Source organism: Micrasema longulum, unplaced genomic scaffold, assembly GCF_059751315.1.
Source record: "Micrasema longulum isolate JH-2025_06_02 unplaced genomic scaffold, ASM5975131v1 h1tg000333l, whole genome shotgun sequence".
Classification (NCBI taxonomy): domain Eukaryota; kingdom Metazoa; phylum Arthropoda; class Insecta; order Trichoptera; family Brachycentridae; genus Micrasema; species Micrasema longulum.
The window spans coordinates 452,540-467,986 of record NW_028277537.1 but is presented as its reverse complement, the minus strand read 5'-3'; the positions used below and the strand labels follow the sequence as shown (position 1 = coordinate 467,986).

Sequence of the window (15,447 nt, the reverse complement as noted above, 5' to 3'; positions counted from 1 at the left end):
CCTAAATATAATAAATCTGGGATATGCAAATTAAATTGTAATGATTGCGATTCAATATACATTGGAAAAACTAAAAGAAACTTTAATATTAGAGTAAAAGAACACAAGGTGTCTAAATAATAATATTTTTTCTGAATTCACAAACCATCTGATCATAATTATAATAGCAATAAAGACGCTGGATTAAAAATTGTTTATGTTGAAAATAAAATATTAAAATTAGACAACTTGGAAAACTTAGGAATTAAAAAAGTTATTCATAATAAGAAAAAAATAATAAACAACCAATTAAACTATATTTCCTTTAGTCTACTTCTGTCTAGTTTTGAACGAATCCATCTCACATTACAAGCAAAAAGACTTTATTTATTACTTCCATACACACTAACTGATACAATAAAATAGGATAGAATTCATTATTTAATTATACCTTGAAAAAGAAGCTTGTGTAGCTTTGAAACCGGTAGGTAGAAAAAAAATTAAGAGGTTACAAACAAAGGTGATTTATTTATACAATTATTACAAAAAAATATTAAACGGAAACAAACAGAAAAAAAAGAACGAAAAAACATTTAAAGGTAGGCACTGTAACTGGATACTGGTTCAAAATTTTACCTATTCGAGATTTGTTATGCTGCAAAATAATTTTGGAAGGCCCTGGGCCTCTTTTGTTTTCAAAGTCAGTTTATATTTTGTGAGGTGATATATTTTATATAATTTTACAATTTAAAATCAATTTGGAAATAATTCTGCGAGACATTCGCCTGTTAAAATTTTTAATACTTTACAAAAATTTATCAGAATGGGATGTTTATTTGCGAAATTGACGGTAAGTTGTGTAAAAATAATATAGTGATTGCCTTTTTGTAGACGAAAGATCGCCATTTTAATCCAAATGTCAAATTATATAGAATTATGATAACACAAAATATTATTTGGATTTGCAAGTAGTTTTATTTATTTTATGTTTCAGTAATGTAAATTTTAAATACCTTTCAAAATGTGTATTCACTTTCCAATATATGATAACTGCTCATTGCTGTATCGAATGCTGATTTTAAATACAAACATTATTACGTAGCTTTTTAAAATGTATGCATTTCAGTCGATAAAATATTTTGTGTCCTATTTTCGCTCAAGTTCTCTTATCTGATTAAAAATAATTGAAATCAAGAGGCTATGCGATGTCAGTCAATTTTTTAACATAATAAAATACGCATCTTATGGTCCACGGCCAAATGGAACTGCTTTTGTAAATCGAATACCCATTAAAAAAACAAATAAACAAAACCATATATAATTTGTTTGTGATAAATAAATAGATATTGTTATTCTACCTGCGTAGACAAACAGATCCGTTTACGACATGAATCCGGTAATGAAGTCTCCTGTGATATTTGTGTCGGGAGTTCCCGGCGCTGGGTATAACACCGTGTCCCATACCCTGGCGGCCATCACGGGGTACCACGTCATCAACCCCGGGAAGCTGGTCAGGGCTGAAGCAGCCAACATCACCACGCTGAGAGGCATGAAGCTGGCCAAGATGCTGAGCGAAAATAAAGTACCAGAGGTAACAATATTAATGATTCTCAATACCAAATATCTGTCTTAAATCTACTTGTCTTGTCTGAGGATGGTGTTTGCGCCTGGCTCTAGGCATGGGTCGAATCGATTTGAAATCAATGGGTTGATCATTTCGATACGAAATCGCCTTATTTTGGTTGACATCGACGAGATCATTTCAGAAAGACTATGAATATGTTATATCGCAGTCATATTAAATGTTTTTTCTGGAAGAACCCGTTGTAACTTTGTCTGATTTTCCTCACTCAGGCCATCTTTGAAATGAATTTGCACAATGCTTTTGGTGAATCTAAAATAGCAACATAATAAGTAGCTTATTTCTAGAATTTATAAAGTCAACGTCAGTATAAAGATGGATTGTGTACAATTAGACAGAACTAACAATAAATTTTGAAAGAGAAAAGAAATTGTGGTAATTCATTACAATAAAATAAATAAAAACAACTTTATTTTTAACCACTAGTCAACTAATTAAGTATACCTGTATACAGAAGCTTACACAGCTTTGAAACCGGTCGGTAGAGAAAAAAAGTACTTAAAATCAAAGTTGTTTTTATTTATTTTTTTTTTTTATTAGTATTGCATTCATTTACAAAAAATCGTTCTTATAATTTCAACTTCTAAACTATTAAACGTTAAATCTAGTAGTTAGCTTACTTTTAGCAATAATTATTGCGCAAATTTAATGGTTTATCGCGATGTCACGAATCAGAGGTCTGCGGTTCGAACCCCGCTCTGCTATAGCTTGCAAATAGTCGAAAAATGTAAGAATTTAGTTTTTTTTTCTGGAATATAAATAATGTTAACTTAGAGATCAGAGCATCTGACGGGTGGTCGGAAAGACCCAAGTTAAAATCTTAAAACATGCCGTGTTTTTTTCCAGGTAGTAAAATATTATAATAGTGATTTTTCTTTCGATATTAAATAATTTTATCCTATGATGGAAAAATTCGAACACATGCAAACTAAAATGGATGTCGAGTTTTTACCTAACTATTGATTTTATTACAGGAAATTGTGGTCGACTTAGTCAAAGAGAGTATGCTCCAAAACGTGGATGCTAAAGGATTTATTCTATGCGGCTTCCCAAAGAATAAGAAGATGGCGAATATCTACAGAAGAGAAGTGAAAATGCCTGAAAAGGTAATTTCTCTACAGGTGGCGGACGAAATAGCCACCATGAGACTGCAACAGAAACTGACCGAACTAGGAAGGTCTGATGTAGAGGTGAAGGAAGCTGAAGATATCGTCAAAAGTGCGGCACCAAAGATCAGAAAGGTCACTGAGAGATTTAGAAAGGAATCTGTCATTACGGTGAGACATACTTTATTCAATGTTAAGTTACAAATGATATTAATATTGATGATTTTGTAATAAAATTATAATGCACCTAGCATCCCAGTTACGACTTTTTATGCCATTTAGGTATGTAGGTTACTTATGATTTATGACAGAAGAAACATATTGTTGTTATTGTTTTTTTGTAAGTTGGTACAATATTTTAAAATGTTGTAGGTAAACAGCTCCAAAGGAAATGTTGAAGCTTTAAACGAATCTTTGCATACTGCCACGGAATCCTTAAAAGAATTATTAAATAAAAAGAAAACTACGGAAGGTTTCGATTTATCGAAAAGAGACGGAGAAGATTTTAAGAACGTAGATTTATCATGCAGTGCAGAATCCAGTCAACAAGTAAGTTCCCAATCTTCCGAGATTATTAAACCCATAGAAGAACAGAATATTCAACATATTGAATCAGACACCGATGTGCGTAATCTGCAAAGCGATTTAAGTCAAGATGTTTCCCCTTTGGATGAAATTTGCGAACAAGACACGCATTCGGAGGTGTCCAGTGATGATTCTAAAGAACAGCTGAGTGCTTTGAAAATTACAGCTGATGTACATAATATCAAAATCTATGAACTATCTTCTGGAGCTGAAAGTAGCCATGGAGTCACACAATCGGAATCGTACAATAGATTAGGAAAAACTATAGAATCGACTGATCTTCTCAACATCCAAGAATCCATTCTTACAAATGATGTGGCTCAATCTAATCAATCTGAAGAAAGTTTTTGTAAAAATGAGTATTTTTTAAGTGATGCGGTCTTCTCAAGAATATCTCCCGGCGTTAATCAAGACCACGTCAATATGGAATATGCAATAGGCATGAATATAGCTGAACCTTTTGAAGGCAAACTAACTAAAAATGACCATCAGTGTATTTCAACTTCAGCAGAAATGGCATGCATGAGAGATCACATGAAGGTCTTAACTATTTCTGAAAATAATGAGACTTGTCAGTAACTTTTGACATCACGACAGGTTAATCATTTTTGTTGTTATATAAAGTCTGTGTAGTATGCGAGCCATGCCAGTATAATTTGTGTAATTTCTAAATTGGTACCATATCCTTGTGAATAGTTTAATTCCAAATATTTCGCTAGAATTATAATAGAAACTTTGACTATTCATTACGATTTATAATAAAGAGCCAGTTTAAAAGTTTTTTTTGTTATTGTAGACTACTATGGAGGTGAAGTTGATAGCATGCATTTTATTATTAAATTCATATAATATCAGCTGCAATAAACTTTGCATAGGTGTTGACGAAACTCTTGAACCAGAATATTATTTAGTCGCTATGTGTTTTCGGTCTGAACTTAATGTTATTGCATCCAGTAATTTTAGTACAATTGAAAAATGTAAGAAATTAGCTAGTTCCAAAAATGGGATGGCTTTTAATTTTAGTCCACCTGGAAGAAAAAGTTTGAATAAAGTTAACGAAATACACAAAAATCTCCATTCTTGCATAATATTTTCGTGTCCTGAAATGGAAAATTCAACATCTCTCATTGCCGATCCAAGATTTGATTATTATAGTGCTTATGCTGATCCTATACGTAAGTATGTTACCTACAATGAATGAATTTGCAATGTTATCGAACAAAAAAATAAAATATGGAGAAAGTTTCAATTCATCCTTTGATTCGTGAATTTAAGTTTAGCACATTTAAATGTGCACATATATTTATATTTTATAAACGTTTAATATTTTGTTTATAGCACCGATGAATTCTACATGTGTTGAAGAATTAGGTATTTTTGTGCTTCATCTTTCAAAGAACAAGTACTCGAAAGCAAAAGAAAAATGTTTAAAATTTGGTGCTCATCTTCCCGATATTGCAAGTGAGATTCGAACAAAAAAGCTGTCCGAGGTTTTAGAAAATTTACTGCCGAAAATTGGTTTTCATCAAGCGTACGTTGGAATGGATGATATAATGAATGGTGGTGAATTTCTGCGGTCTAACGGAAAGCAGTTGAGCTGTACAACATATCGTGCGTGGGCTCCAGGACACCCAAAATCGAATAAACCTAAAAAATCCTGTTGCACTCTGGACAGTAAAAAGTTATGGAGAGTTGTAAATTGTGATGCAAAATTACCCTTTATTTGTGAAATTTCTCCCAGGGGTTGGTATGAAGATTATGGTGATTTTATGCACTATAGCCAGTCAACATGCTCAGAAAATATATTTGAAAGAGATACCTAGGTTGAAAGCTTTTTCATTTCCCATTGATTATTATAAGTAGATACAAAATAAATAATAATTACGTTTTGCAAAAATATATCATTTATTGATTTTTTATTATTTTGATGAAAGTAAGAGGTAAGAGCCAAACACTATAAAAGGGCAACACTGTTTTCTGCCATCTCCATTGTTATGATTATTGACAGCCATATTAGAAATTAGAATAATTTTGACAGCTCGCAAAAACACGCAAACACCTAAAAAATTGGCTTTTGCTTGGTTCTGTAGGCAGCAAATTATTTCTAAATATTAAATTTCTTCTGATTTGTTGGCTGAATTTTAACTTAATAGCAAAAATTTTTAAATATGGTGTAGCTTATTTTGTCAATTCCTTTTATTATTTTCACTGTTAATATCTTCTAAAACCCGAAAGGCGCTAAAATACTAGTAAAATGTTCGTATTTACTGTCGATTTTTGAGTAGATTAAATAATAATGGGTCAAGGAAAGAGCCAGTTCACCGAGGAGGAGTTGCAGGATTATCAGGTAAAAATCCAACATTAATTTTATGCTTGTGTAAAATTTTTTACACTTCATATTTTCCTGTTGATGTCAATGTAAATTAACTTGTTTGATTTTTGTTTAAATTCGCAGGATTTGACTTACTTCACAAAGAAGGAGGTACTTTTGTAAGTAGTAATGCTAATAATCTTTAGATTAAAATATGTAGGATGGAATTTGACATCAATTTGTTTTTAAATTTTTAGCGCTCATCAAAAATTCAAAGCATTAGCCCCTGAAAGAGTAGGACACAACAAAAATGCTAAATTACCCATGACTAAGATCCTGCAATATCCAGAACTGAAAGTCAATCCCTTTGGGGATAGGATTTGCAAAATATTTAGTTCTAGTCACGATGGGGACTGCACATTCGAAGATTTCCTGGATATGATGTCAGTCTTCAGTGAGAACGCTCCCAAGTCAGTCAAAGCAGAGCACGCATTCAGAATGTTTGGTAAATTAAATTAAATTTTGCCAAATAATCTAATAAATTACATCTTGGAAGAGTACTCCACCTACCAACATGACGTGTGACAGTTGATAACTTAATACATAATAATTTGTAATGATTTCATTGCCTATTTTAGATGATTTATTTACTGTCATTTTTGTGATTATTCTAACAAGAGAGCTGTATATTAAACACCTGTACATGTCTTGCAGCTATACTGGCCTGCTAAGGCTAAAAACCGTATCTGCTGAATGAGGAAGTTCAGTGTTTTTTTTAAATTCTTTTATTTGTTAATAGACTGTTAAACTAAGTCAATTTTTTTTTTTTTTAATTTTTATATATCGTATTATCGGCGCTACGATTTTTCAAAGTTTTGTATTTCTGAAATAACTCCGCGTGTAACGTCAGAGGTTCATTTCCGCTTATTCTCATTCAGTTCTTCCTATTGGTCCAGAGGCAACAAGCAGACCGGAAATCTTCCATAGCTCTCAGATCATAGGTTGATTCACATGAACCAGTGACGTCATTTAAAGTAGTGCGTTTTTATCAAAATATTTTTTATTATTTTTTCTGTACATTTTCAAGAAACTTTGTTGTACAATTTAATGCTCTAATTTTTACCCCGCGTAAGAAAACATTTTTTGTATCGAATTTCCCGTAGGGCTGAAGTTCCTCATTGCAAATTTTACAGGAGATTTACTGTTTTTTGCTTGGCCAATCTGATTTCTTTTCAAAAAAATTTTAGAAGAGAATATCTCATATTTGAAAACAGAAATGACTTGTTGGGTTAATATGTGCGACTATTGAATATCTATTACAAAAAAAAAACAAAATAATGTTTTTTGGGTATGGCTTTACGGCTTAGCAGTTAACAGGGCAGTGTAGAGTTATGGGTGGCTAGAATTCTGCCTATTAAATATTTGATAATTAATAAAGTGGGGAAAATTGTTCAGTATTCTCCGAAATAATAACTTATTACTTAATAGGCTCAATATTGTTGTTAGTTACTTACGCATAGTTAAAATATTGTAGATCGTCATCATTTACCTTTTCGCACCCCGTGGTGTATTTGTGCTCCAATTATAATCTATATGGATCATTTTTGTTTAATAAAAGGTAGGACGATTAGCCTCGTGCTTTAGACGCCAATTATGGAACCATGAAATATTACAATGTAGAACTAACTTTAATACCGAATATAAGATTCGAACCCAGGATCTCAACAGTGGTAGGCGAGTTCACCAAGCATTACACTATGAGATGCAATTATTATCACTCTATTTCCTAATTAAGGAATTTTACGTGAGAGTGGCGATTGAATAAAAAAACTTGTCTAGGGTTCTGGTTCAGAACTGTATTCTTTATCCGGCCGGACACTGAAGCAATTCAATTTCATACAAGTTGTAAATAGTAGTTAACTGATACAATAATTCAAGTACAAAAATTATTTTTATCAACATTGTTCTTACTCTTAGTTTTGCTGATAGGTTTGCGATTATTGACCTGAGTATTGTTCAAGTTGTTTAGAATTTTGTGACTCAGGAATTTTAAGTTTAATTTACAAATACTGTGCTTTTCTAAGAAAAGTGGCACGGTTGCTTGGATTGTGAAGGGGTTTTTGTTTTTGTTCCTATTTTGAAATGGAGTAATTTCTTAATCTGTCTTCATTGGAGAAACGTAGAACTGAGACGGACCTTACATGCATTTTTAAAACACTTAATGCTATAACTAATGTCCCATCTCTGTTGTAATTAATTTATTTTCATGTTTCTTTTGCACCACAACAGGCCAGTGGTTAATTACAGCACAGAACACCCAGGTTTATGAAAAATTACATAAAGTTTTTGTGTTGTCTAATGCCTACTTGTGTCATGAAAACGTGTAAAAAACCTTTCAGATAAACATTGTAAAAAGGATTGTGTAACTTTTCACCGGTAAATATTTCTTCATGAGTGATTAACAAAGCTTAAAACAATTAATATTAAAATATGTTTTTTTTAAACTTCAAACTACGCCTAGCGGCGCAATTTCGAAGCTTTTTTTAGTTACAGTGGTGCACTGACAGGAATACGTTTTTAAAATATAATGAACTAGAGGTAATATTATATTTTCATTCCTAAAAATCCAGTGATAAGAAATAATGGGTCGAAATTAAAAGAAAGAACCTGATTGGGATCCACCAAAATCGAATGTTGATTGTTAACGTTAAAATACAAACTTTTTCATTTACCAAAAATAAGTAGCCTTAAATGTTTGGTAGCATATGTACGCTCGTTGAATGCAGCCCTGATGTAAATAAACAGTACTTCGCAACTATGGGACGTTTTCGTATCACTACTATAAAAAATATTTTACTCGATAGGGCATGTCTATAATGTAAATGGTTATTTACAACTTGTTGAAAATAGTCCCTAAAATTGAAATAATGGAGTTAATCATAAGAATTTTTTTTTTTTTTTTTTAAATCTCGATAAACTGCAGACAGAGGGTTAAATCCTGCATTTCTTTTCAACAATTTAAATTGATGAACTTAATTGGTTTCTATTTGTATTCATTTATTAATTAATCAATAATATAATTCTTTGTTAAAGTAAACTTGATATTTTTATCTGACAAGGATATGAGTAAATGTGGATTTCATAAATAGAAGGCGTAAGGAATGAAGTTTATTGTCTACTTTAAAGTATATTTTTCCAACAGATTTTGATGGTGACGACATGTTGGGATTGTCAGATTTACGGCAGGTGATAGAAAGGTTGTGTGGAGCTGCACAGAGGTTGAGTGAGATGGAGATGCAGCATCTAATACAGAATATTCTAGAAGAAGCGGATCTTGATGATGATGGCGCACTGTCTTTTGCAGAATTTGAGCATATCATTGACAAAAGCTCAGATTTTTCTCAGTAAGTATTTTATTTCAATAAATTATTTGATCTAGCCATTGATTTCTGGTGACCGACTGAATTTCTGATTTTGGTCAGTTTCAACAAAAAATGCGTGGACAAAATACATTAGATATTGTGGTTACTATTTTATATAATAGGTGTACAACTTTACTTCTGCTGTTTTTATCGGAAATTTGAGGCCTTATTGTATAAAACACTAATCATACATTTATGATTCAAAGTATTTCCCATCGCTGGTCACTACTTTCTCCCATCTTTTGGGCAGCGTTCGAATCCCGCATTGATAAAACTGGTTATCTTTTGAAGCGATCCACGAATTGATGAAATTTTTTACTTTTTCATAAGACCAGAAGTGCTGGTCAGCCAGGCCGTGTGCTATTGTTTCAAACAAGTGATAGCCAGAGGAAGCAATGTCTGGAGAATACAGCGGCTGGGATATGGCTTCTCATTTCAACGTTTCCAAGTATGTCTTGACCACTTTCACAACATGGAGTCGGCATTATCATGCTACAAAATCACTTTATCTCTCGTATTGTGGCCGTTTGATTTTCAATGCTCAGCTCAAACACATTAATTGCATTGGATAACGATCGTCTGTGATTGTTTCGCTTGGTTTTAACAGCTCATAATACACTATGCGGAGCTGGTCCCACCAAATAAAGAGCATGCCCTTAGAGCTGTGAATATTCAGCCCGGAAATCCCATTGATTTTCTGCACTTGGAATTATCGTAATGGACCCATTTTTCGTCCGTCACAATGCGATGCAAATATCCCCTCCGTCTTTGCCTTTCAAACAACTTTCACAAGCAAACAAACCCCTTTCAACATCTCTTGGTTTCAATGCTTACGGCGCCCAATTTTATTGCTTCCCCATGGTTTTGAGGCATTTTGAAATTGCTTGTTGAGTCACTCCCAATGATCGTGCCAATTCTTCTTGATTTTGACACGAGTCTTCATCGAGCAATGCCTCAAAAATATTCTCTCATCTACCGCTGTCATCGACGTAAAAATCACCAATCTTGAAGCGTTGAAAAACCACTCACGACACGTTCTTAGCAGCCTCACCATAAGTATTTGAGGGCATTCGATGAGCTGATGAGCGGCAGATTTCTTCATATTGAAGCAGAAAATAAAACCTCCCACAAATGATGAGAAGTTGCCTCAGAAACTGACACTTTCAATCGAGAATAACTTTATGATGCAGATACAAATCGACTAATTTTTCTATGAGGTTATGTTGACAGATGCCCAATTGTATTGTATGACAAGTATGATTTATTTATTTCGACCACTACTTACCACTAATAAAGCCATCTACAGAAAACGACGGAAGCAAAGTTGTGTACACATAATAATATATTATGTACTTTTGTAATAAATAATATAAACTGAATTAAAGATACATCTGTTAACATCCCATTGTAACCAGGGCTCAGAAACAAGTAGACAAAGGAACTAGAAAAGAAGTTGAGAAATATGTCTTATATATTGAATTTTTTTATTTTTATTTAAAAAATAAATACTAACAAAACTAAAATAGCTTAAACAAACAAAATAGATACATTTGATATACCGGAATGGGCCGGTGCAGTGACTACATCTACAAAAAATAATTATATGGTGAATTATATATCTTCGGTATATACTGCAATACTGCATAACTATCTAAGTATTTTTTTGGCATAGGATCCTTAAAAGCATTCGGTTAATATATTACATACAATTTTACTCAATAAAAAAATACCGTTGAAGTATAAGAAAAACTATCATTAGAGTAAAAATAGCAATAATTAATAACTAACGGGTCTTAATCCCAATAACAAATTTATTTCATTACAATTTTTTTTTAAAAAGCAGGTTACACGGTACTGTAGTATCACCGATGATTATAAAATAATACATCAACCTACGTATGCAGATTTGTAAACCTTTGTACTAGTTATTATTTTTAATATGAGAACTTTTTGTTTCAGCGCATTTCGTATCCGGTTGTAATATACATGACCCAGTAGGACACTGTAATACTCCTTTCAAAGAACCTCATTATCTGTTGTAGTATTAATGTATTTATTTTATAATTGTAATAAATAAAGTGTTTATAATGTATAGAATCATTTTTTTCGACTGAAAATATATTTTAATTGTTTGGACAATGTAACCTATATAATAATTCTTAGCCTCTGGCAGTGGATGATGAAGATAGAGGGTTTCGATTATTGGCGAATTTTGCCATTTTCAACATGCAAGAATCAGAAAGTTCCTTGTTTTTTCATCTCACCTGAACATACGGGTCCCACAATGTGGGAGTACGGTACTTATTTATGTAGGTAAATATATTATAATATCCTCCTTTAGCTAACACTGCGTAAGCACATTTTTTCTTTTTACAGGACAATGAAAAAACTGCTTATTTTATTGAAAGCTCAAGGAATTTACGCCTTTAAATGTATTTCAATTATATAATGTTTATGCATAAACTATCGCTAATTAAAAACACATTCTTCTTCAATTCAACTAAATATGCTATTTTTTCATTGTCCTGTAAAAATAACAAAAATGACTTACACAGTGTTGTTAGCTAACCAACAATATACAAATATACAATCAGAATTACTCTGCAGGCCAACGTAAAATAATCTACAAACATTGATTAAAACGATTTTGTTACATGGATTATGTTTATTATTTTTAAGCACCATTTCAAAGTATAAAATTTTCTCAGTACATTAATGGAATGATGTTTTCTGAATTATGATTAATTTGTGACTAAATTTTGAGAACCACTGAATTTCCACAAAGTCAGTTCACACAAAATAAGCGCATCAAAAACATTGTATATGCTAGAATCATACTAAAACTTCGAGACCAATAGAGAGAAAAATCAATAGAGTATTTTCATGTGTTAATATTTCCAAAACAGATTTTTAAGAAATGAAAGGAGTTCTTTGAATGAATATTTGAGGCATGCAACAAAGGGTAACACTGAATGTATTTTCAATTTAACTGTACAAACCTAAAATGCATAACTAGAATTTCATTTGAAATTATAACTAGCTTGTCGATTTTTTTAACGTACTACCAGTAATACTTTGTTGCATATTTTAATTCTCGTAGAAATTTTTTTGCACCTAAATATTGTCAATTTTTAACACAAAACTTATTAATTTGAATACACTAACAGCTTAAACCACTCAAAGTTAAAGAAGATTTAGTAAAACAATGATTTGAGCACTCAAAAGTGTGAAAACCTATAATCTTAAGACTGTAGGTATCCCGGTAACTTCATTCTCATAAAGATCCACGTGGTGAAGAAGGAGAGAAGAATGCATATGAACCCGACGGAAATGAGAAGTATTCTGTTTAGTTTCGGAGTGGAAGGGTTATGGGTTCGGTCTAGAATGATGAAGCCGAGACCTCCCATGGAGAACAGAAAGCTGGAAGCGAGACCCTCCATGATGTACTGCCCGTTCACTCTGTTGGGCATGAACGCCACAGGCCTGGAGTGTCCGTGCTCATCTGTTGTAGATCCAACACTAGGAGGCTCTACGATTACGTCGAATATGATTCCTACAAAGAAACGAAACATTTTAACCAAACACAGTATTGATGCTTTTTGTAGCTATTTCTTGATAAAATTCCATGGTTAATAATTTTGATATAAAATATCAATCAAACTTCTTGGTTTAACTATTGTGCCTTTACCTAGGTCTTACAAATTCCTACCTAAGGGAAAGTAATTGTTGGGCAATAAATGAAACGTTCGCAAAAAGAAGAATAAATATACAGCACAACTCGGAAAAACATCTTTTTTATTGAGTTAGTATTTATTACGTAGAACTCCATATTATAATAAATTTTCATGTGAAAATCAAATACTGGTTTGAGTCTACTAATTTAATTTTTTAAAAAACAAGAAAATTGGTCAATTGTTTCGCCTTCTGGGGGCATTTTTAAACTAATGTGAAGATTAAGTAGACTGAAGGTCCTTATTTATTTATTTGACAATTGTAGTCTGCATTACTTTACGGGTTGTTTAACTCGTTACGTAATGATGACTATAAATACAAGGTAGATGGTAATGAATAAAAAAGCAGATAGCTGCTAAACTGCTAATATGTACAGAAAAATAGGTCAATATCATCCGCAGAAGCCGTATTCAGCAAGCGGATTTTCCTATCAATGGGTGAATTCTGACAAGAACACCTTCTGGGTGCATAAAACAGTGCACAAAATGTACAAGATATACTTATATACAGTTATACAAGTCCATGAACTTAAGAAAAGTACCTGGACTTATGTAACTGAATATAAGGACCTTTAGGCTATTAGATCTTTACATTAGTTTGAAAATGCACTAACAAGGGGAAACAATTTACCGATTTTTCAATTAAAACAAAATTAGCGTGCAGACTCAAATCAGCTAGGCAATCTTTCCCATAATGCCCGAGCCCGGGTACCCCGGCCTGATGGAGGCCTCGAAATTATAAAAGGGCGCCTTTCTAAAAGCCCCAACCTTTGTATGCCCAAGGCCCCCGCATGGCCAAAGAAGGCCCTGCAAATCGGTGTTTAAGTTTAATCAGAAAAACCAACAGTGCCTGAATACCCATGAAAACCAACAAACTTAAAAATAAAAAAAAAACAGTAATACTAAACCAAGAAGTTACTTTGAGATTAAATATCTGATATAATTTTTTTTTATTACAGTCGAACTTTGTTATTGCAAGGAAGACGGGACCGACTGAATTTGCTCGTTATAAGCATTACTCGTTATACCAGAGGAAGGTTTTTAAATCCAATCTCCATTGCATATTGTCACTATTGAAAATTATAAGAAATGCTTACAACCATACCTCTTTCTAAATTTCAATTGCAGTTAAATAAGCATTAGTATTTTTTCACAATGTTAACACTGTGGATAAGGATAGAGAAAACTTTTTACACACTTCAACATTAATTTCTATGGGCAACTTATTCCTTTTTTTTTATTTGCTCATCTTGTAGTATGCACCAATGTTCACACGTGTTCCAAAACACGGAAGTCAAATAACATTATTAAGGATAGTATTATCAATGTAATTTATCACACAAAATAAATTTATTAGTAATCGACTAAAAAAAAAGTTTTCTTGAAGAAGAACCTTTTCTAACTTTATGCCTTACACGACGTCACATTGAAGAGTTATTACATGACTATGTATTATTAGCAATAATCCGATTCCTGTAAGTATGGAGAAAAAGGATATTCTTTCAATGTCAGAAGTTCGCCTGTATATAGTATTCAAATGAGGTAAGAATTAGGTAAACAATATAAAAAAGAATAATTACAGTACAGATCTTGACCACTGTTTATAGAGTCGGTAACCTATTCGCCATTACTATTAGGGTTAAAAAAACAAAGTACAATTATTTAACAAAAGTAGCAACCTTTCTTTCTTTGATTATTTATTTAGAGGCCGAAAAAAAAATCTATATGTATAAACTAGGCTTAACATACTAAAATATAAGTAGTCATAAAATTATTATTCTACTCAGAACATGAGTTTCTTTAGTTTAAACATCTTAAAAGTACAGCAAATATTTGGTTTAAGAAATAAAAATAGATTAAAATATTTTTTATTGAGTAAAAAAGTATTTCAGTCGCCAGATATAAAACATAGTAACTGAAATAAAAGTAACAATTCTTTTAAAAACAGTTTCCTTTTTAAATGCCGGTATACTAACCTCCAGTCACCAAGAAGTATGAAACCAACACAAACGAAAACATTACCATCGCCGAGGGTTGTTGGAACCATGATGGTCGTTTGATTTTTATATTTGGTACTTCTAATATATTGTAAGGAAGTGAGTATAGTGTCTCCATTATATTTATTTAATTAATGATCGTCAAAATAATAGTTTTCTCGGATGACGATAACGTCAAATCCAGTACATTCGACGTGTCAATGACTTTTGATCTATGGAATACTGGTGACTGGTGACTTGTGATCGTCTATGGATAGATTTTTGTTTATGTTATAAAATGGGCACACAGTTTTTTCTCTTTCTGTCTATAAATTAATTTAATTACATTTTTTATGAGTAGATTTACCCAGATTTACTGTAAGTATTTTAAAAATGGGCTTTTCTTCACTGGAAAAATATGCTCGAAAGCTTAAAATGTATTACTGATTTTTTTCTACAAAATCACAATAAAAATATTCGCATTTTATATCTAGTCGTTTGTATTCTATGAAGTACACGTCAGTTTACAAATTTTCTCTGGTATTTTTATTTGTGCAGTTTGTTTTAAATAATAAAACCAATTTTTAATGAAAATGTTATCGCATTTTCATGGTAAATATATTCCATCATGGGTTTCAGGATATGGAAAGTTTACGAGTTTGCAATTTTGCTTAATGTTCTGTCAAGGTAAAGTT

General features: G+C 32.1%; 5 protein-coding genes across 5 annotated transcripts in view; 4 read left to right on the top strand and 1 right to left on the bottom strand.

Annotated features, from left to right (window-relative positions):
* Positions 1-650: 650 nt before the first annotated feature.
* LOC148282400 (uncharacterized) lies at positions 651-4,083 on the top strand. Its single transcript, XM_088225149.1, has 4 exons — positions 651-829; positions 1,346-1,570; positions 2,596-2,898; positions 3,100-4,083. The coding sequence occupies exons 1-4, from the start codon at positions 803-805 to the stop codon at positions 3,889-3,891; spliced, it is 1,347 nt and encodes a 448-aa protein (XP_088081275.1). The 5' UTR covers positions 651-802; the 3' UTR covers positions 3,892-4,083.
* On the top strand, positions 4,083-5,254 carry LOC148282399 (uncharacterized). Its single transcript, XM_088225150.1, has 2 exons — positions 4,083-4,487; positions 4,651-5,254. Exons 1-2 carry the CDS (start codon positions 4,115-4,117, stop codon positions 5,133-5,135), a joined length of 858 nt encoding a protein of 285 aa, XP_088081276.1. The 5' UTR covers positions 4,083-4,114; the 3' UTR covers positions 5,136-5,254.
* Positions 5,255-5,296: 42 nt separating this feature from the next.
* On the top strand, positions 5,297-11,704 carry LOC148282398 (calcium and integrin-binding protein 1-like). The gene is made up of 5 exons (XM_088225151.1): positions 5,297-5,659; positions 5,768-5,802; positions 5,881-6,128; positions 8,826-9,027; positions 11,005-11,704. Exons 1-5 carry the CDS (start codon positions 5,609-5,611, stop codon positions 11,024-11,026), a joined length of 558 nt encoding a protein of 185 aa, XP_088081277.1. The 5' UTR covers positions 5,297-5,608; the 3' UTR covers positions 11,027-11,704.
* LOC148282397 (oligosaccharyltransferase complex subunit ostc) lies at positions 11,691-15,040 on the bottom strand. Its single transcript, XM_088225152.1, has 2 exons — positions 14,753-15,040; positions 11,691-12,598 (listed from the first exon to the last, which is right to left on the bottom strand). The coding sequence occupies exons 1-2, from the start codon at positions 14,889-14,891 to the stop codon at positions 12,288-12,290; spliced, it is 450 nt and encodes a 149-aa protein (XP_088081278.1). The 5' UTR covers positions 14,892-15,040; the 3' UTR covers positions 11,691-12,287.
* Positions 15,033-15,447, top strand: part of LOC148282396 (SUN domain-containing ossification factor) — an 89,639-nt gene continuing 89,224 nt past the window's right edge. The window contains exon 1 of the mRNA XM_088225141.1: positions 15,033-15,439. Coding sequence (XP_088081267.1) covers positions 15,381-15,439 — 59 coding nt within the window. The 5' untranslated portion in view covers positions 15,033-15,380. The remainder of the gene's footprint in view (positions 15,440-15,447) is intronic.